At 43.6% G+C, this 21969-nt stretch overlaps 1 protein-coding gene across 3 annotated transcripts in view; it reads right to left on the bottom strand.

Moving 5' to 3' along the window:
- c3h8orf74 (chromosome 3 C8orf74 homolog) overlaps window positions 1–21753 on the bottom strand; it is a 69197-nt gene extending 47444 nt beyond the window's left edge. For 2 of the 3 annotated variants that reach the window (XR_010971196.1, XM_068024106.1), the window contains exons 1-2: window positions 5008–5179; window positions 3124–3527 (exon numbers count right to left, since the gene is read on the bottom strand). Coding sequence is in view for 2 of the 3 variants with exons in the window: in XM_068024106.1 (XP_067880207.1) it covers window positions 3124–3527; window positions 5008–5113 (510 nt within the window). In the remaining variant the exon portion in view is untranslated. Of the gene's footprint in view, window positions 1–3123; window positions 3528–5007; window positions 5180–14312; window positions 14506–21705 lie in introns of those variants that run through there. The other variant, XM_068024105.1, reaches the window with a different exon arrangement.
- Between the last annotated feature and the right edge of the window lie 216 nt (window positions 21754–21969).

The raw sequence follows: 21969 nt of genomic DNA, 5'->3' as shown, positions 1-21969 counted from the left end.
TCTTCACACTGCCTCCTGAGTATATATCGAGAAGGCCTCCTGCCCCCCTTTCGAATACATTATATCTCGCCTTCTTTTCACATCCTGCACCAAGACCTCCAGTGCATTGTCAGAAAACATTGGTGCACACTCTCTCACATGTTCAGCCATTCCTCAAAGTATCACAGCACATGATTCAGTTTTGACATGACTTCCACCACTTCTTACAGCACAATGCACCTCCCCTTTAAGAGGTGCAGTTTGGTTTGAGGTAGCGTTAACCACCTGCAATATTGGACTTCCAGCTGATGCGGCTATTCCTGGCTGCATGCAGCAATTATTTAAAACAACGGCCAGCACAAATTTGACATGTTTCTGGCAACAAAATGAAAAGGCACAGATTAATTGCGTATTGCGAACCACACAGCTGTTTTTGGGAGTTATCTAACTTAACTACCCTTAAAATTGAATTCTTTTCAGACCTAAAATATTCAACTTTTTCTATTTATGGTAAGTATGGCATAGCAACGGACGCCTTTCCCATGCGCTTGTTGATTTCTGCATCGAGAGACAGGTTACTGATGATAGTTCAGCCTAGGTAGGTGAACTCTTGAACCACTTCCAGAGCGTGGTCGCCGATATTGATGGATGGAGCATTTCTGACGTCCTAGCCATGATGTTCATTTTCTTGAGGCTGATGGTTAGGCCAAATTAGTTGCAAGCAGCTGCAATCCTGTCGATGAGTCTCTGCAGACACTCTTCTGTGTGGGATGTTACTGCAGCACCATCAGCAAAGAGGAGTTCCCTGATGAGGTCTTTCCATACTTTGGTCTTCGCTCTAAGCTGGGCAAGGTTGAACAACCTGCTACCTGATCTTGTGTGGAGGAAAATTCCTTCTTCTGAAGACTGGAATGCATGTGACAACAGCATTGAGAAGAAGATCCCAAACAGTGTAGGTGCGAAAACACAGCCCTGTTTCACGCCACTCAGGATAGGAAAGGGGTCTGATGAGACACTGCTATGCTGAATTGTGCCTTTCATATTGTCATGGAATGAGGTGATGATACTTAGTAGCTTTGGTGGACATCCAATCTTTGCTAGTAGTCTGAAGAGACCACGTCTGCTGATGAGGTCAAAGGCTTTAGTGAGATCCATGAAAGCAACGTAGAGGGGCATCTGTTGTTCACGGCATTTCTCCTATAGCTGGCGAAGGGAGAACAGCATGTCAATGGTGGATCTCTCTGCTTGAAAGCCGCACTGCGCTTCAGGGTATACATGCTCATCCAGCTTCTGGAGTCTGTTTAAAACGACCCGAGCGAAGACTTTCCCCACTATTCTGAGCAGGGAGATTCCACGGTAGTTGTTGCAGTCACTGCGGTCACCCTTGTTCTTATTGAGGGTGATTATATTGGCATTGTGCATGTCCTGTGGTACTGCTCCCTCATCCCAGCACAGGCAAAGCAGTTCATGGAGTGCTGAGAGTATAGCAGGCTTGGCACTCTTGATTATTTCAGGGGCAATGCCGTCCTTTCCAGAGGCTTGTCCACTGGCTAGAGAATCAATGGCATCACTGAGTTCCGATTTTGTTGGCTGTTCGTCCAGTTCATCCATGACTGGCAGAGACTGGACTGTATTGAGGGCGGTATCAGTGACAACATTTTCCTTGGAGTACAGTTCTAGGTACTGCTCCACCCAGTGGTCCATTTGCTTGCGTTGGTCAGTGATCGTTTCCCCTGATTTACACTTGAGGGCGCACTGACACGAAACACAAAAGTCTGAGTGTTTCAAGCCTGTGTCCTCAGTACCTTGCTCTACGGCAGCAAGGCCTGGACAACGTATGTCAGCCAAGAGCGACATCTCAACTCATTCCATCTTCGCTGTCTCCAGAGAACCCTTGGCATCAGGTGGCAGGACCATATCTCCAACACAGAAGTCCTCGAGGTGGCCAACATCCCCCAGCATATACACCCTACTGAGCCAGCGGCGCTTGAGATGGCTTGGCCATGTGAGCTGCATGGAAGATGGCAGGATCCCCAAGGACACATTGTACAGCGAGCTTGTCACTGGTATCAGACCCACCGGCCGTCCATGTCTCCGCTTTAAAGACATCTGCAAACGCGACATGAAGTCCTGTGACATTGACCACAAGTGGTGGGAGTCAATTGCCAGTGATCGCCAGAGCTGGCAGACAGCCATAAAGGTGGGGCTAAAGAGTGGCAAGTCGAAGATACCTAGCCGTTGGCACGAATAAAGACAGAAGTGCAAGGAGACAGCAAACTGTGCAACAGCCCCGACAACTAATTTTGTTTGCAGTGCCTGTGGAAGAGTCTGTCACTCTATAACTGGTCTTTATAGCTACTCCAGGCACTGCTCCACAAACTACTGACCACCTCTAGGCGCTTACCCATTGTCTCTCGAGACAAGATGGCCAAAGAAGAAGTATGGCATAGTCAAATATCAATAGTAAATATATTTCAAAATATATTTCATTAGCTGTGAAGTACTGAGGATGTAAAAGGCACTGTATTAATGCAAGTTCATTCATTCTTTGCTTAGTGTTAAAATACAATCTGCTGATATAGTACTCAATTGGAACGTTGCTAATGTATGTCATTACCTGACCGATTTACTTTCGACATTTTTCTCTTGACTGAATAGACAATGAAGCTGCACTACCTGCTTTTTTTTGTATTTACCTGCTGAAGGTGCACCAAGGCTGCATTTACACTGCAACTACAGTGTCAGTATAAAGCAGTTTTGTTTTGACCAATGCTAAAAAGTGGCACTGCAGACCCACAGTCAGGGCCTGCGCAGACTGAGATTGCTTTAACAGTCACTTCTATCTGATCCCAATTTAACCCTGTTTGACAACACATTTTAGATCAAATAGAAAACTAGGAAGACAAAGTCATCATGAAATCAATTTCTATGAGGTATATTTTGGAAGAAAATCTTGCCTGTTCCTGTTGGAATCTTACATTAATACTGCAGTTTGTTGCCTGCCATGATAAATTAGCTTCATCCTAGTTCCTCCAACTTATATGCCCCAGAAGACTGCTGCAAGGAAAATTTTGTGACACTACATATTGACACATTTAAAGCAGGTAATTGTGACTAATTGAATAAAAGAAAGGGTTCACTTACTGCTCTTTCAATCACTTCTTTATCTTGAAATTTAAGATCCTCATAAAATTTCTCCAGTTCTTGTTCACTTTTCAGCTGCATGGTCTCACGGAAAGCTGACATACTGGCCCGTAATTGAGCTTCAGCCTCATTGAGTTTAGCCATATGTTGCTGGTATTTCCAAAGCTCAACATCTATGCCATCCTTCAGAGGTGGTAATTCTTGGGGCACGTGGACCTCAAGGTTATGTATGGTTTGGTCAATCTCTCTGACTTCACACAGTAGAAACTGGTAGAGACGATAATGTCTAAAGAAAGTTCCAAGGAAATGGCTGACTAAATGTTGGAGGCAATTAGGATTCAGTTTATATTGGTACTGTTCACATTTATCTCTCAATTTTCCAATAGCCTCTTGCATAGTTTTCCCTGGAAATTAAAAGAAATGAAATTCTTTATTATTTGTTTTCTCAATTTACCTACTGTTTTCGTGGTAATTTTTGGTAATGGATAACAGTTTTAGAGGTAATAGAAATAAAGGATGATAAAGAAGATATAGGAAATCAAAGTCAGCAGAGTGAAAAAACAGTTGAGTGAGTTTGAGTCCGTTGAGTTCATTTATCATTTCAAATAGCGCCAATCTGTGTAGTGCAGAACCTGCATGATGTGGAATTTTTTGGAAACCAAGGCTGTCCTAAACAACCAGTATAAGAAGTGTCTTCAAGTGGTCTTGAGTGAACTCAGAGTTATAGAGTTTGAGAAACAGTTGAAAAATATCCATGTGACACAGAATGATTAAAGGTTCCTTGAGCCCATGTTGCAGAAGCAGGTCACTCCACATTTAGAGAGAAACAATGAGGTAGAGAAAGGGAGAGGTAGGTGAACAAACACTGTGGAAGGAGGACTTGGGTCGAGGTAGTGTAGCTCACAAATTAGTTTAATCCTAGTTCCTCAAATTAATTCCCCTAGAAGACTATGATACTACGGGCTGAATTTTTTGAACGCGCTGCAAATTGCGACAGTGCGCTCTGATCGCGGCAGGCCGCTCACGCGGATGCACCGTCACTGAGCCCCTGCGATATTTTGCGCGAGGGCTCATTTAAACGGAGTGGGCAGAGTAGCCACCCCCGATGACGTACAGGGGACGGCAGCTCCTTCCCCAGCAACAGCATAGGGTGCCACCGTGCAGGCACTGGCGCCAGAAAATTCTTCAAGGAGAGGCACGCCATGACCTCCGACGCCGAGAAGGCCCGGTGCATTTTACTTCAAGCCCTTCATGTGGAATCAAATTTTTAAAGGTGCCAGTGTCCAGAAATGACAAATTTCAAATTTCAGAGATACTTTCAATCCCCTTTCCAATCCCCCCCTCAACTGAGTTATCAATTATAAAATAACACATCCCCCCAGAAAATAAATTTTTAAAATTACGAACTTTCACCTCCCAACTTCAGCACCTTTGACCCTCAACCATTTCCCACCATCCCCACACCCAATCGGAGATTTTTTTCCCCGCTCTCTCCCACCACCTCCCGCCCTGAAATTTTCACTCTTCTCACCTCCCCACCAGTGTCACGCCTCGGAACTCCAATCTGAGTTCCAAAAGCGTGTGAGTTCCGCCGGCAGCCGGAATATCAGCGTGGGACAGCCATCACTACTAGCTAAGCAATTATTCTTTAACTGTAATATTATTTGCATGTTAAAATGAAGGCCCCCGGGAGGCCGCGCTGAGGACTCGCTGCCGGTGGTAAAATGCGCCGGGGCCTTCTCAGCGTCGGAGGTCATGGCGGACCTCTCCCGGAAGAATTGTCCGGGACCCCCCGCCACCAGAGGGCTCATAAAATTCAGCCCTACATATTGACAAATTCAAAAGCAAGTAGTTGCAACTGATTAAAAGAAAGGATTGGCTCACTTATTGCTCTTTCAATCACTTCTTTATCTTGAAATTTGAGATCCTCATAAAATTTCTCCCGTTCTTGTTCACTATTCAGCTGCATGGTCTCACAGAAAGCTGACATACTGCCCGTAACTGAGCTTCATCCTCATTGAGTTTAGCCATGTGTTGCAGGTATTTCTAAAGATCAACATCTATACCATCCTTCAGAGCTGGTACCTCTTGGGATACGTACACCTCAAGATCTGAAATTGTTTGATTTGTATACAGCACTATGACACAGGCGAGAACTGTTACATGGGCAGTGAAACTATGAACAATGAAATAGGCCCATGGAGAATGATGAGGATGGAACCAAGAAAGGTTCAGTCATAATTTTCTACAGCCATGGCTATGTGTCCTCTATGGTCTGTTGCCTCCCACATAGCAGGGTAAGGGATATAAAGGAGTGGGCTGTGAAGATTTTGAAAATGGAAAGTGAACAACCTGAAGTCTTGGTTTATGCTAGAACAGCTGGCATAAAGATAAACAGGATAGAGGTATTGCAAAGGGAGATTGAGGATTTCGGTTTTAGAATAAAAAGGACTTCTGGGTTGCTGCATGCCAGCCTGTTAGGGAGCAGATTAGACATGAATATATAGCTAGATAAATGGGGTAGTAGGGAGGATTTCAGACTTATAGGCTATTAGAATAAATTAAGTTCTAGAACTCAAAATATAAGAGGTTAGATAAAGTAGTGGTGAAGGAATTAGAATCAGTGAGGTGGGGAAAAGGCAAATCTTAAAACACATGGGGAGGAGCTAAGATAATAAAATGGCAAAGGAACTGCAATAGTAAACTTAGAATTTGCTGGGGGTGGGGGGGAGGGGGTGGGTAGGTGGGTAGAGATATCAAGGAGGATGTGGAGAGCTACTGTAGGGCCAACTGGTGAAAGGTTAGGGAGAGAGGTACTGAAAGAAGAAATAGAAGAAAAAAAGTGTACTAAGGAATATGAATGTATTGGGGGTTACATTGTTTATGTGTGAATATGCAAAGCATTACAAATGAAGTTAAGCACCTAAAGGCATTAATTAGAATAAAGGAACATGATATTAAGGCTTTGACAGAAAATTGGCTTTGGCCAGGCAACATTGGGAACTAATATTCCCTTGATATAAAATTTAAGGTTAGACAAATGATCAAAAAGAGATTGAGTACAATAGAAACATTTAGAGAGACAAACTTTGAGGGACAAGGGATGATCTAAAGAAACTGAAATGGACAGTTAGAGTGGAAAAAACATGAAAGAAAAGTGGATCACATTTAGAAATACCACAGAGAGTAGTAAAGAGATATATGCCACTAAGGAAGAAAGTAACAGATGGAAAAGACCGATATGGGCAACAATGGGACTAATATGCGGAACAAAGCCATTGAAAATCCTGGATAATGATTTCCATCAGCTCTCCGTCTGCCATCACTTTGTGGATTTCTTACTGCAAGTGCTGGACATATTCAAACGAAATGTTAATAATGGAAATACATCATCCTATATAGGTATTTTCCATCTTCAACACCTTAACAACTCTCTGCATCGTCTACACAGCCTTGAAATCTTTTCTAAAGTGGGATGCCAGAAACTGGACACAATGGCCTAAAAATTAATTAATTCAGTACCTGTTTTAGAGGTGCTACTTAGACTGCTAAGACCCCAATATGGCAAGCAGGAAGTGTGTACATATTTCCAGCCAGAGGTGTCCCACCCGCCATATTGGGCAAGGATAAAAGTATGCAGCCCTTATCCATGCCTAAAACAGGCATTAGTTCCTTTGCATATGTGAAATAGGGGTCTCACGCCTGTTTTAGCCCAACTCTCCAAGACTGATTTGCCATAATTCACTCCTTCTCATGCATCCCCAAAGCCTCTAAAACAGGGTTTGTCATTTCAAAATTAGGATATTTTACAATATATCCAGATACTCTAGAATAAGCCAAAATGAACTGACGATCGGGTACACTGACTGCCTTTGTAGAAACGACAGCAACAGCAAAGCATCTGCTGAGAACAACTTCATGGCATTGCATGATACCCCAGGACCAACAGAATGAAGGAAACATTCCTGTGCTATGTGGAGATTGCTTCTCTCAAAGAATGAAGACACTACCAAGGTAATTAATCCAGCTTTTCACATGTGAAGGTTGCAATATAAATCACAGGGCTGCTTTAGTTGAGCTTGCTGTTTTCACATGGGTAAGCTTTGTTAATTAAACCAAAAACAATATGAAATCAAGCTTTAACGAAAAACAATTTAATTTCTGAAATCTTTACTCAGTGCAAGCATTTTGCTGCCAGCCTTTCCTTAAGTTCAACTGCAGTATCCCAAAATACTAAAATAATGTTCCTACTTTCATATTTTCAATTATATTTTTATTAATATATTCTAAACTAAAGGCCAGCTACCCGACCCAAACCCGACGAGACCCGACAACCTGGGTCAGGGTCGGGTCGGGTTGCACTTCCGGGTCCGGCTCTCGGGCTCGGCTCAGGTCGGACACGCTCTATCACAACCTCAGGTAAGTGGCTCCACTGTTAATGTAATTTTTGGACTAGAAAGGTGGTTTTGTTACAGTTAGTTTAAGCTTGTGCAGATCAGCAACAAAGTGAAAAATGGCAGGTAGGTTAACTGATGGTCGGGTTGGGTCGGGCGTGGGAAAAAATGGAAGGACTCAGGAAGGGTCGGGCTCGGGGTCGGATGTGGTTCTGTCGGGCTTGGGTCGGGTTTCGTTTGCAGACCCAAGCCAGGTCTTTATTCTAAACCATTTATTTTATAAAATCTTGGTACAGGAAGTAAGGGTTTGTGGAAAGGAAATGTGCACCACAGCCAAGACGCTTAATTAATGTATAAGTATACACACACATACGGACACGTGATAACACGTGTGATAGATGAATTTAGGCACTGCAGCAAATGTTTATGCCTACCTCTTAGCAGCATTTCTGTGATTTAAAGAAACTTGAACTTATATTTTACATATATCTGTATTGTTACGACCAGCTGAGAAAGATGTCTAGCGGACTCTTTCAGTCTTCACCTGGTCTTACTGTAACAGGATTTCATTTTTAAACACACTGTGTTTTGAGCTCCCCCTTTTGTGAATCCTTGTTCACCGCTTTCCAATTATATAGCAAAGAAAGGAGCACAAACAGGCTTTTTTAGGTTTAAAGAAGAAAAGTGAAAATTATTAAAACTTAAACACTACTTCGGTTAACGCCTACGAATGCACGCCGTGCCCCACGCTAGCATGCATACGTGATACGCACATGCAAATAGAGACAGAAAAGGGCAGAAGAAAAATAAAGTGAAAATGTTTGAGGCAATCTCTGAAGGGGGTTTGTTACTGTGCTTCGAGGTCGCTGTAGAGTCCTTGATTGTAGGTAGTCTTACTTTTCGTTGGGGCCCAGTATTCTTCTTAAACCTTGTTCACTGTAGGAGACTTTTCTCTCTTGGGGTTCATGTGTCTTCAATGGCTCTTCAGTTCTGTGAGAAAGAGATGGAAGCAGACAGGAGAGAGATGTTCTCAAAGCAGGAGCCAGGAGCTTTCTGCCTTTAAGAACACGTTCTAATTCAAAAAAACTAAGGTTGCCCAGCAGATTAGTCATGTGTCTGGAGGGGGGTGTGACCACGTCAGTTTATGCATTCGGCCATCTTAGCAGTCAACCTGGAATGCAAGCTCCTCCACCCTCAACGTCTGGTAATCAAAAGTCCATTGTGGATTAAATGTGTCAGGAAATGGTCTTTTGTCCTTTTTAAACAACTGTCTGTAAATATGCAAATGTCTTTCCAGTCAAGGGTCTGGTGTTGCTTTCTTGTGAAAAGCAAGTTCTTTCTTTACTCCAGTAACAGTTTAAAAAATTAATGTTCATGTGGCAAAATTAATATGCCTCACTCTTGGCAGGTGGGGGCCTGCACGACACCTCCACACCCAGGAGAATGAAATGCGATTTGAAACAAAAAATGGTGCTTTTCATTAAAAGGTTTGAGAGAAATATAAGATACAGAAAGAAAAACCATATATATCTCATATTCATTTCCATTCATTCATAACTCTTAAATCTGATTAAAATTGTCTTTTCTGGGTGCCTGTACTGCTTTAATTTCCCCTTTTTGGTAACTATGTGGTTCTTTGGGGAAGCTTTTCTTCAGTTTTCCCATTGCCATGACCTCCTAGGGTCTTGGTCCCTGCTGAGGTAAATTTTTTTTCAGGAAAGTTAGTGGTGGATGGGTCTGTCCTGAACACTCTTTCAGTGCTTTGCTGAGTCGTGCAAAGGCTTTTGACTTCAGGGGATGGGTGGTTCCCTTTTCCTCTGACTGTGGAGGAGGATCCTTTGTTATTCTCCCCTTTGTTCTCTGGGACACTCTTGCCTGCAGGTATTTGTGCAGACTTGATTGCACCCTCACAGTTTCTGTGCCCTCTAGAGGTCTCTCTTTGTCTCTGCAGATTCCTGCAAATGCTGTTAGCAACTCTGGTGGGGTGCTTCTAGAGTCGAATTTACATAAGAGGGCGTGGGGGTATAACTTTTCAAATTTTTCGGGGTTGACTGACCAGATAGTAGGGGTTTTCATCCAGGATTCCTTCCGGACTTCCTTTAACCTGCCCTCTTGGTCACTTTTTCCCCTTCTCTTTCCAAACTTTTGCTAGCCGTGTGCCTGCTTGTCCCCTTTTGTTCTTGACGGAGATCCCCTACAGTTCACCAGCCCTCGGCTGGTGGGTCCTCCTAACACCAGTACAGGACTTAGGGGTGCAGGTTTCACTGTAGCTTGGGGTTTCCCCTCAACCTGGCACATGTGGCAACTCCCGCAGTACTCCACCACATCTTTGTGGAGTTTTGGCCAGTCAAAGTGCTGTCTTATGCAGGCTTTGGTCTTCTGTATACCGGCATGTATAGCCACTGTAGTCTCGTGGGCCCTTCTTAATATTTCTCTCCGGTACCTCTGTGGCACCACTAACTGGTGAACTACTGTCCACTCCTTGCTCTCAAGTCTGTGAGGAGAATTCCATTTCCTTATCAGTACCTAACTCTTTAAATAGTAGCATCTGCTTCACCCTCTGCTTCACTTTCAGACTGAGCAGCCTGTGCTAACTCTTGCAATACTGGGTCGGCTCGCTGAACCTCAGCTAGGGAAAATCCATTTAATTCATTCCCTGGGGCTCCTAACTTTCCAAAGAAAGTCTCGGACAGGCAGAGCTCATGGTTATCTGCCTGTAGTGCCAATGCAGTCTCCTCTGGGGGAGCTGGTTTGATTGTGGCCTGATCCACTACATATTCAGGGAAACTGCAGGGAACCGTCTCATAGAAACGTAGAAACTAGGAGCAGGAGTAGGCCACACGGCCTTTCGAGCCTGCTCCGCCATCATTATGATCATGGCTGATCATCTAACTCAGTACCTGTTCCCACTTTCGCCCCATACCCTTTGATCCCTTTAGACCCAAAAGCTATATCCGACTCCTTCTTGAAAACATACAATGTTTTGGCCTCAACTGCTTTCTGTGGTAGCGAATTCCACAAGCTCACCACTCACTGGGTGAAGAAATTTCTCCTCATCTCAGTCCTGAAAGGTTTACCCCGTATCCTTAGACTATGAACCCTGGTTCTGGACTCCCCCACCATTGGGAACATCCTTCTTGCATCTACCCTGTCAAGTCCTGTTAGAATTTTATAGGTTTCTATGAGATCCCCCCTCACTCTTCTGAACTCCAGCGAATATAATCCTAACCGACTCAATCTCTCCTCATACATCAGTCTTGCCACCCCAGGAATCAGTCTCCTGCCACGGCACTGTCTCTCTGACCTCCAGCAGTCTTTCTTACACTACTGGGGGGGGCTACCACCTTCACCCCCGCCAGATTATTACCCAGCAGAAGGTCAACCCCATTCAAAGGCAAACCAGGGACAATCCCTACGGTCACCGGTCCCGAAACTAGGTAACACGGCAGGTGCACCCTGTGTACAGGTACATGCATACACTGCCCTCCAATACCATTCACCACCATTTTGGTGTTCACTGAACTCTCTGGGAGAAAGGTCAGGCCTCTTCCCAGTAAAAGGGATCTAGTGGCCCTTGTGTCCCTGAGAATCACTATGGGCTTGCTTGCCCCAGTCGAAGGGTATGGAGTTACTTTCTCTTCAGACACAAAACCCTGAAAACCTTCAGGAATCCTATTAACTTTTCCTGCACTGGCCATAGTAAGCTTCCTGAGTTGCACTCTTACTGCAGTTAAAGCCACAGCTTGTTCTGCTGGGCTTTCCATCAAGGTCCCGTCTTCACTGAGCGGGCTTGCCCTGATTAACCCTACTGGATTTCCCTTTAGTTTCCAGCAGTCAGCTTTTAAATGCCCTGCCTTATTACAATGGAAGCACACAGATCTCCGGGTTTCACTCTTGCTCACAGCACCTTCCTTTTTGGCTGGATGAGGGCCCTCTATATCTCCTGCTTTCCTTTCTCTCCCAGGACTGCTTGGGTGGAGATCACCTCCCCACTCTTTGTCCTTTTCAGATTTGTGAGGGTGATTAGGAAAGGTTCTCCCCTGTGAAACCGACTTATAATTTAAAGCAAACTCATCGGCCAGAACAGCCGTTTGCCAGGCTCCCTGAACCTGCTGTTCCTCTACATGGGACTTTATTGAGAGTGGGAGAGAGTTTTAAAATTCCTCTAACAGAATTACTTCTCTGTGAGTTTCATAGCTGAGCTGTATTTTAGGAGCCCGCAGCCAATGGTCAAAAGCCAGCTGCTTACTTCTTTCAAACTCCAGATAAGTTTGATTAGCTTGCTTTTTGAGGGTTCTAAACTTTTAGCGGTAGGCTTCGGGTACTAATTTATATGCCCCAAGGATAGCATTTTTGGTCAGTTCATAATTTGATGAACTCTCATCTGGCAACAAGGAATAAACCTCATGGGCTTTTCCAGTTAGCTTGCTTTGTGTTAAAAGAGACCAGTTCTCAGCTGGCCATTTTAGCTGCCTTGCCAGTTTCTCAAAAGACACAAAAAAATTCTTCCACATCTTCCTCATTGAATTTTGGGATTAATTGAGCAAGGTTTAGCAATTTTGTACCCAGCTCTGATTTCTGTTCCTCCATATTGGCCATGCTTTCACTTAGGTTACTCTGTCGCCCCCTAGTTAACTCAAGCCGCTTCAATTCTCTTTCTTCACATTATTTTTGGAATATGCTTTCTCTCTCTCCTGCCTTTCATTCTCTTCAGGTTCCTTGTTAGAAGGCTCTCTCTTTCTCCCTCTCCTGCCTCTATCTCTCTTTTTCTCTTTCCTCTAATTCAAGTTTCCTTTGTTCCAATTGTATCTTTGCTAACAACACCCTGTCAGAGTCTGCTTCTAACACTGCTTTTGCTTCTTCAGATTCAAGGGAAAATGGCTGGCCACTAGCCTTAGGAGTTCAGACTTCCTAGCCTTGCCATATACAGTAATCCCACACTGCTCTGCCATTTTTCTCAACTCCTCCATAGACTGTGTTTTTAATTTATCCAAGTAACTTCACCCTGGCTTGGAGAGCTGCTCACTCAGTTGCAGACATGTTAGTATTCAATCACACACAACCACAAGAAAACCTGTACTGATCTTGCTCTTTGTTTTGACTGGGAACAATTTGGCTTCCCACTTCCAATTTCTCTCCTTTGTCTGTGGGTTAAATTCCAGACGCTAGCCCCCAAATTTCAGTTACAACCAGCTGAGAAAGCTGTCTAGGGGTCTCTTTCGGCCTTCACCTGGTTTTACTGTAACAGGATTTAATTTTTAAACACACTGTGTTTTGAGCTTCCTCCTATTGTAAATCCTTGTTCACTGCTTTCCAATCATAAAGCAAAGAAATGAGAACAAACAGGCTTTCTTAGGTTTAAAGAAGAAAAGTGAAAATTATTAAAACTTAAACACTACTTCGGTTAACGTCTATGGATACACACTGCGACTCACAGTAGCATGCATACGCAATACGTACATGCAAATAGAGACAGAAAAGAGCAGAAGAAAAATAAAGTGAAAATGTTTGAGGCAATCTCTGAAGGGGGTTTGTTACTGTGCTTCGAGCTCACTGTGGAGTCCTTGATTGTTGGTAGTCCTGCTTTTCGTTGGGGCCCAGTATTCTTCTAAAACCTTGTTCACTATAGGAGACTTTTCTCTCTTGGGGTTCATGTGTCTTCAATGGGTCTTCAGTTCTGTGAGAAAGAGATGGAAGCAGACAGGAGAGAGATGTTCTCAAACCAGGAGTCAGGAGCTTTCTGTCTTCAAAACACTCTGGCAAGTTCAAATTCAAAAAAACTCAGGTTGCCCAGCAGGTTAGTCATGTGACTAGGGTGTGTGTGACCACGTCTGTTTGTGTGTTCAGCCATCTTAGCAGTCAACCTGGAATGCGAGCTCCTCCACCCTCAACGTCTGGTAATCAAAAGTCCATTGCGGATTGAATGTGTCTGGAAATGGTCTTTTGTCCCTTTTAAGCACTGTCTGTAAATATGCAAATGTCTTTCTAGTCAAGGGTCTGGTGTTGCTTTCTTGTGAAAAGCAAGTTCTTTCTTTATTCCAGTAACAATTTAAAAAAATCAATGTTCATGTGGCAAAATTAATATACCTCATTCTTGACAGGTGGGGGCCTGCATGACAGTATAATTAAAATTCTTGGATTATTACATGTATGCTATGTTATTATATCAAAGAAGTCACATTTTAAAAGTTTCACACTGTAGGATTTCACACATTTATGAGACAAAAATGAGTGATTGCCTGAAATAAGCACTTATCAGTCAAATTGGGAATTAAATATCTAATGAACTAGGCAGAAAATGTACAATGAGGTATGGACAGCAGAAAACAACATGAAAAATAAAAAATCTTTTTACAGCAACAAGCCCTTTAGGAAGAACTGCAAATCTATCATGGGAGGTAGAGCAAAAGAATAAATATTTTATTGTGTAAAGAAATGGAAATGAGAAGCTTGAAGCAGCAAGGACAAAACTACTTGCATCTTAAACAAATTTTGGGAAGTTCTTGAAAATAATATTGTAAATATTATATCTGTGAGCCCTGTATCCTTTACTATCAGCAAGGTCGATCATGTTTGCGCTTTCCTAGCTGAGCAACAAGCCTTCATATTTTAATAGGATCACAATAAACAGGAGCACATTCACTCCAAGTCCCAGATTGCAATACTTAGGGGGATGTATTTTAAACAGGGGGAATTTTCCTTTGTCTGTAAATTCATTAATCAGTGGCAGCTATTTAAATCTCTGATTTAACTGTATTATAAAAATCATGACAATAACTTGCATATTAGTATTACCTTCAGTTTCATAAAGTAGTTCCTCTGAAAAATGTACTGCCTGTGCCACACTGGGCCATGGAAATCCTTTTTCAGCAGCAAATATAATAGTATTGTACAGAAAGTCTAGAAGAATGCCAGGTTTTAAATCTTTCTCTTCATCAAAAGCTTCCCATTTTAGCAATTTAATTAAATGACAACGACCATCTTCTTTCTAAAACCAAACAAATAAAAAGTATATTTTGAGAAAAACTTTTCAAACCATTTTTAAACTGAATTTCCCACAGTAGAACCAAAGAAAAACCATAGAAAAAGTGCAGCACAGAAGGAGGCCATTCAGCCCATCGTGTCTATCTGCCCAAACTAATCCCACCTTCCAGCACCTGGTCCACAGCCCTGCAGGTTACAGATTCTCAGGTACATGTCCAGGTACCTTTTCAAAGAATTGATGGTCTTTGCTTCCACCACCATTCCTGGCAGCGAATTCCAGACACCCACCACCTTGTGGGTGAAAAAGTTTCCCCACATGTCCCCTCTATTCCTTCTACCAATCACCTTAAATCTGTGCCCCCTGGTAACTGACCTCCCCGCCAGGGGAAACAGGTTCTTCCTGTCTATCTAGGCCCTCATAATTTTGTACACCTCAATCAAGTCACCCCTCAGCCTCCTCAGTTCCAGGGAAAAAACCCGAGCCTCTCCAATTTTTCCTCATAGCTGCAACCTTCAAGCCCTGGCAACATTCTTGTAAATCTAATCCTCTGTACACTCTCCAGAGCAATTATGTCCTTTCTGTAAAGTGGTGACCAGAACTGTAAACAATACTCCAGTTGAGGCCTAACCAACACTCTATACAGTTCCAGCATCACATCCCTGCTTTTGTACTCTATACCTTGACCAATAAAGGAAAGCAATCCATATGCCTTCTTCACCACTCCATATGCCTTCTTCACCACTCTATCCACCCCCTGTTCTGCCACCTTCAGGGACCTATGGACATGCACTCCAAGGTCTCTCACTTCTTCTACCCCTCTCAATATCCTCCCGTTTATTGTATATTCCCTCACTTTATTTGCCCTCCCCAAAAGCAATACCTCACACTTCTCTGGATTGAATTCCATTTGCCACTTTAACGCCCACTCAACCAAAACATTGATATTATTCTGGAGTCCACGGCTTTCCTCCTCACTATTAACTACACGGCCAATTTTTGTGTCATCACCAAATTTTCCAATCATGCCACCCACATTTAAGTCCAAATCATTAATATATACCACAAATAGCAAGGGACCTAACGCTGAGCCCTGTGGAACACCACTGAAAACTGCTTTCCATTCACAAAATCATCTGTCGACTACTCCTTGTTTCCTGTCACTGCGCCAATCCTGGATCCAACCTGCCATCTTCCTCTGTATCCCATGGGCTTTCATTTTACGGATCAGTCTGCCATGCAGGACCTTGTCAAATGCCTTACTAAAATCCATGTAAACCACATCCACTGCACTACACTCATCAATCCTCCTTGTCACTTCCTCAAAAAACTCAATCAAGTTAGGAAGACATGATCTTCCCCTAACAAATCCCTGCTGACTATCCCTGATTAATCCATGCCTTTCTAAGTGACAGTTTATCCTGTCTCTCAAAATAGATTTTAACCACCACTGAGGTCAGTCTGACTGGCCTATAATTACTGGCTTATCCCTCGCACTCTTTTTAAACAATGGTAAAATGTTCGCAGACCTCCAATCATCTGGTACCTCTCCTGTATCTAGTGAGGATTTCAATACAACAAATATCACTTGACCATTTCACTCACTAGTGCACAACGTGACCCAAGACTAAGATCATGGTTTACTGGGCAGCAGTGATCCCTGCACTTCTATATGCTTCAGATACTTGGACAACCTACAGCATACACCTCAAAGCACTGGAGAAGTACCACCAGATGTGCCTCTGCAAGATTCTCCATATCCGGTGGCAAGAAACAACAATAGCGTCCTCTCCCAAGCCAACCTGCCCAGCATCGGGGTGCTAATCACCCAAAACCAGCTCCGTTGGGTGGGACATGTCGTTCACATGCCTGACACCAGACTCCCAAAGCAGCTGTTCTACTCAGAACTTGGTTGCGGCAGGAGACTCCCAGGAGGACAGCGGAAAGGCTTTAGAGATGTCCTCAAAGCATCCCTGAAGAGATCAAACATCCCCATCGACTTGTGGGAGTTCTGGCTTGTGACAGTCCTAGATGGAAAAAACTCATTCGCAAAGGTATCTTACACCTCAAGGGACATTTTCGGGAACATGCAGATGCGAAGTCGTAGCATTGGACAGAGCGCACAAACCTCCAAACTATTCATTTACCTGACCTTTCAAGCACCACCTGCCCCTCATGTGGCACAGTCTGCAGATCATACATTGGAATTAGCAGCCATCTCAGAACCCATTGATTCAGAGTGGAAGCAAGTCATCTTCGATCCTGACAGACTGCCCAAGAGGATGGAAGGCACAATGTGACGCAATACCAATTTACTGATTGTGTGCATTAACTGTGAACAATCCAATGTTAAAGTGTATTTTTTCCTTCTTTCAGATCCCCAATGCCACAAATTTCCCTCCCCCCTAACTCAGGCATTCTGAAATCAACTGTTGCACGTCTACTAAGGTCTCCAATTAGGCCTCAGCACATTCAAGATCTGTGTAACTCAGTACCTCCATCAAATTACTCAGCCATTGGGGGAACATAGAATTTTTTTTAAATGAGCTGTGATAAGTTTTAGAAAAGCACAGATTTCTCCAACAATATCTGGATATGAAAGTATTTGTTTTCAAATAGTTATAGAAATCACAAAATCATAGAATGGTTATAACACAGAAGGAGGCCATTTGGCCCAACATGTCTGTGCTGGCTCTCTGCAAGAACAACTCACCGAGTCCCACTCCCTCACCTCTTCCCTGTAGACCTGTAATTTTTTTCTCTTCAGATAATTATCCATTACCCTTTTTGAAAGCCATGATTGAATCTGCCTCCAACACACTTTTAGGCAATGCATTCAGATCCTAACCACTTGCTGTAGAAAAAAATTTTGTTCATGTTGCCTTTGGTTCTTTTGCCATTCACCTTAAATTGGTGAGCCTTATTATTGCCAGGGTCCTGTCAAGGGACATGATCCCCTCTAAAATAATGGAACACCATGTTTATCTGACAGATCCAGAATACTGATTAAGTTATTATGTCCCATTAAATGTATTTGAAAACAGAAATCAATGTTGTTGACTTCTCCCCAAAGTGCTTTTAGGGAGTGAGTACCAGGATTTTGATCCAGCGGCAATTATATAGGCCGGAACTTTATGATGGGCAGGAGGCCCCGCCCACCGACCGAAAAGTTGGTGGCGAGCCTGCCTCTGCCAGGCCTCTGGGGAGCCAGGCCAGTATTTTTTGCTCCCCAGGCCCTTAATTACTGGGTCTTCCACCTCCTTGAGGCAGGAAGTTCTGCCTGATGGAGCTGCCGGCCAATCAGCTGGCCGGCAGCTTCGTCCCAGCAGCGCCACCAGGAACGGTGGCCACTGCTGGAATTACACCCCAGCCATCGGAGGCAACAAGAAGGATGGCCCCAGAACTCAGTTAAGTTTTTAGAGCCTCGCCGGGGACAATCGGCCAGGTACCGGCGAGGTAAGGCAGGGTCAGTTACGTGGTGGGGGGGTTCCTGACTTGGAACTATGACCGAAATTTTACATCCCGCCAGCAAGTAGGCTGGTGGTGGCGAGGGTGGGGGGGGGGGGGGGGGTGGTGCCGTTCCCAACCCCCTCCCCCCCCACTGCAATTTTTTGCAGGGCAGCGGCGGCAAGAAACACCCCCCTCATCCCCAGCCAATGAAGGCTCTTAATTGGTCAATTAACCGCCACAGGTATTTTACCCTCGGAGGCCGGACGGCAAATACCCCAAGAAACCTGCCTGGTAAAACCAGGCGGCCTTCTTGCGGGCAGGGGAGCCCTTCTGAGCGGGCACCCTGTGTTCCACGGAGGGCCGCCCCCGAAGCACAAACTGCCCTTCTGTCTCCTACTGAGGGGACATAGAATTCTGCTCATAGTTCCAAGTCAGGATGTGTGTAACTTGGAAGGGAACTTGCAGGTGGTGGTGTTCCCATGCATCTGCTTCCCTTGTCCTTCTAAGTGGTAGAGGTGGTGGGTTTGGGAACTGCAGTAAAGCAATTGTTTTTGTAATTATATTTAAAATGCTTTTCTTTTGTTCATATAGGATGGTTAAATTAATGTACTTTTGTCATGACTATTAATACTGCAATTAATGTATGAGCTGAAAATTAGAAAAACGGCCTTGTAAGGCAGCCTCTATTTCTCTGCATCTACAAAATTCTCTGAGTTAATTCTAGAAAGAGGTTAGAAAAGAAGTTTACAGCACAAAAGGAGGCCATTCATTCCATTGTATTCACGCCAGCTGACAAGTAGCTATCTAGCCTAATCCCACTTTCCAGCTCTTGGTCTGTAGCCTTGTAGGTTACAGCACTTCGGGTGCATATCCAAGTATTTTTTAAATGTTATGAGGATTTCTACCTTACTACCCTATCGGGCAGGGAGTTCCAGAACCCCCAACCTTTGGGTGAAAACATTTCCCCTCGAATCCCTTCTAAACCTCCTACTTCTTACCCTAAATCTATACCCCCTGGTTATGGACCCCTCAACCAATGGGTATAGGGCCTTCCTATCCATGCTGTCTAGTACCCCTCAATCACAATTTTATATACTTCAATTAGATCTTCCTTCAGCCTCCTCTGTTCCAAAGAAAACAAATTTAGCCTATCCAATCTTTCCTCAAAACTAACATTCCCCAATCCAGGAAACATCCTCATAAATCTCCTCTGTACTCTCTCTAGTGTAATCACATCTTTCCTATAACACGGTGACCAGAACTGCATGTCCTACTCCAGCTGTGACCTAACTAGTGTTTCACTCAGTTCCAGCATAACCTGCAAGCCCTTCTTTTCGGCTAATAAAGGCAAGTATTTTGTATGCCTTCTTAACTACCTTATCTACCTGTCTAGCCACCTTCAGGGATCTGTGGACATGCACTCCAAGGTCCATCTGTTTCTCTGCATTTTTCAGTATCCTACCCTTTATTTTGTATTCCCTTGCCTTGTTAGCCTTCCCCAATTGCATTACCTCATACTTCTCCAGATTGAACTCCATTTGCCACTGTTCTGCCCACCTGACTAGTCCATTGATATCTTCCTGCAGTCTACAGTTTTCTTCTTCATTATCAACCAAATGGCTAATTTTTGTATCATCTACAAACTTCTTAATCATTCCCCTGCATTCATGTCCAAATAATTGATTATATACCACAATAAACAAGGGACCTAGTACGGAGCTCTGCTGAACCTCACTGGAAACAGCCTTCCAGTCACAAAAACACCCATCAACTCTTACCCTTTGTTTCCTGCCTCTCAGCCACTTTTGTATCCAACTTGCCACTTTGCCTTGGATCCCATGGACATTTACTTTTGTGACCTTGTGAGACCTTATCAAAAGCCTTGCTAAAATTAATATAGACCACATCAAATAAACTATTGTCGTCAACCCTCCTTGTTACCTCCTCAAAAAATTCAATCATGTTAGTCAAACATGACCTTTCCTTAACAAATCCATGCTGACTGTCTTCGATTAATCTGTATCTTTCTAAATGAAGATTTATCCTGTTCCTCAGAATTTTTTTCAATTTTCCCACCACTGAGGTTAGGCTAACTAGCCTGTAATTACTCAGTCTAATCTCGTTCTCCCTATTTAAACAATGGTACAATGTTAGCTGTCCTCCAGTCCTCTGGCACCACACCTGTAACAAGAGAGGATTGGAAAATGATGGTCAGAGCCTCCGCTATTTCTTCTTTTGCTTCCCTTTAACAGTCTAGGATACATTCGTCAGGGCCTAGGGATTTAGCAACTTTCAAAGATGTTAAATCCCTCAATACTTCCTCTCTCACTATATTAATCCCAGCTAATATTTCACACTTCTGTTCCCTAATTGCAATGTCTGTATCGTCCCTTTCTTTAGTGAGTACAGACAGAAAGTATTCATTAAGAACTACACCAACATCCTCCGACTCCACACACAAGTTACGCTTTTAGGTCTATTCTTGCTTTGGTTATCCTCTTGTTCTTCATGTATTTATGAAAAACTTTGAGGTTTCCTTGATTTTTCATGCCCTCTCTTTGCTTTCCTAATTTCCTTTTTAATTTTCCCCCTACACTTTTTATACTCCTCTAAGTTTTCTGCAGTATTGGGCCCTCAGTATCTGTCATAATCTTCCCTTTTTCTCTTTATCCTCTTCTTTAACATCCTTGACATGAGGGGGCTCTGTTGTTAGTCCCATCCTTTTTCTTTAAAGGAACATACTTGCTCTGAACCCTCACTATCTCTTCCTTGAATGTCTGTCTCCCACTTACCAGAATGGTACCAGGGATGGAGGATTTTAATTACAAGGTTCGGTTGGAAAAGCTGGGTTTGTTCTCCTGAGAATAAAGGATATTGGGAGAGATGTAATGATTATGACAGGCTTAGAGAAGTTAGACAAGGAAAAACTGTTCCCACTAACATTGGTACAAGAACTAGGGGACACAAATTGAAAATTTTGGACAAGAGATGCGGGGAAATATGAGGTAGCACTTTTTTATGTGGCAGGTGGAACTCGCTGCCCACAAGGATGGTGGAAGAGGAGACAATCAAAGACTTCAAGCGGAAGTTGGTATGGGAATCAAGCGGGGGAGTGGGACTGACTGGATAGCTCTGCGGAGAACCAGCATGGGCTTGATGCTGAATGGCTTCCTTCTGTGTCGTAAATGACTCAATGATCTGACACTGTTTTACTTTCAAGTAGCTGTTTCCGTCCACTTTAGCTTAATCACATCTCACCTGAGTAAAATTAGCTTTTCCCTAATTGCGAACTTATCTGTAAAATATCTATTGAAGAGTCTTCACTTTAATTTGTTAATGTCCCACAAATTAAGAAATTACTCACCACACTGTTGTTTATTTGACATTACGAATTTTCTTTGTAGTTCATGTATCTAAACATGAAGGCAATAGTAACTTGGATTTACAGCGGAGGCTGCTCTGTTTTATTTAAACTGAAGAGTTGGAGATGGTCAGATTGTGGGGAATAGGCAGGATCTATTTGCTCTTGAAATTTCAATGCAAAGTGATTGATAAATATATTTAATGTACAAAGTGTCTGCAACTAAGAGCTCATTTGATGCACTATTTCAGTTTAAAGGAATACTTCTGAGGTCGGGTTTCATATCAAGGGAATATGGGAGCTGTCCCACAGCAGAGCCGTCAGCCTAATCTGACACTGCAGTATAGTATTGATGAAGCCTCTGCTTCCCCCACTCCCACATTGAACCCTTTTACCTGGAGCTTCACCACCTGCCGCACATCCTCCGCCGTCAGCGAGTCCATGGTTGCTAAGAGACACCGTCAACACCACATCCGGGAAAGTGGCCCGAGCCGATCTCGCGAGAGCTCCTGAACGCGGGCTGTCTCCCTGGGATCAGCTCGGGCTGTCTCTCAGTTTGGGCTGGCTTCCTGGGATCAGCTCTGGCTGTCTCCCTGGAATCAGTTCGGGCTGTCTCCCTGGGATCAGCTCGGGCTGTCTCTCAGTTTGGGCTGGCTTCC

This window comes from Heterodontus francisci, chromosome 3 (genome assembly GCF_036365525.1).
Source record: "Heterodontus francisci isolate sHetFra1 chromosome 3, sHetFra1.hap1, whole genome shotgun sequence".
Taxonomy (NCBI): Eukaryota; Metazoa; Chordata; class Chondrichthyes; order Heterodontiformes; family Heterodontidae; genus Heterodontus; species Heterodontus francisci.
Note: the sequence above shows the minus strand (reverse complement) of the source record. Positions and strands in the feature narration are given on the sequence as shown.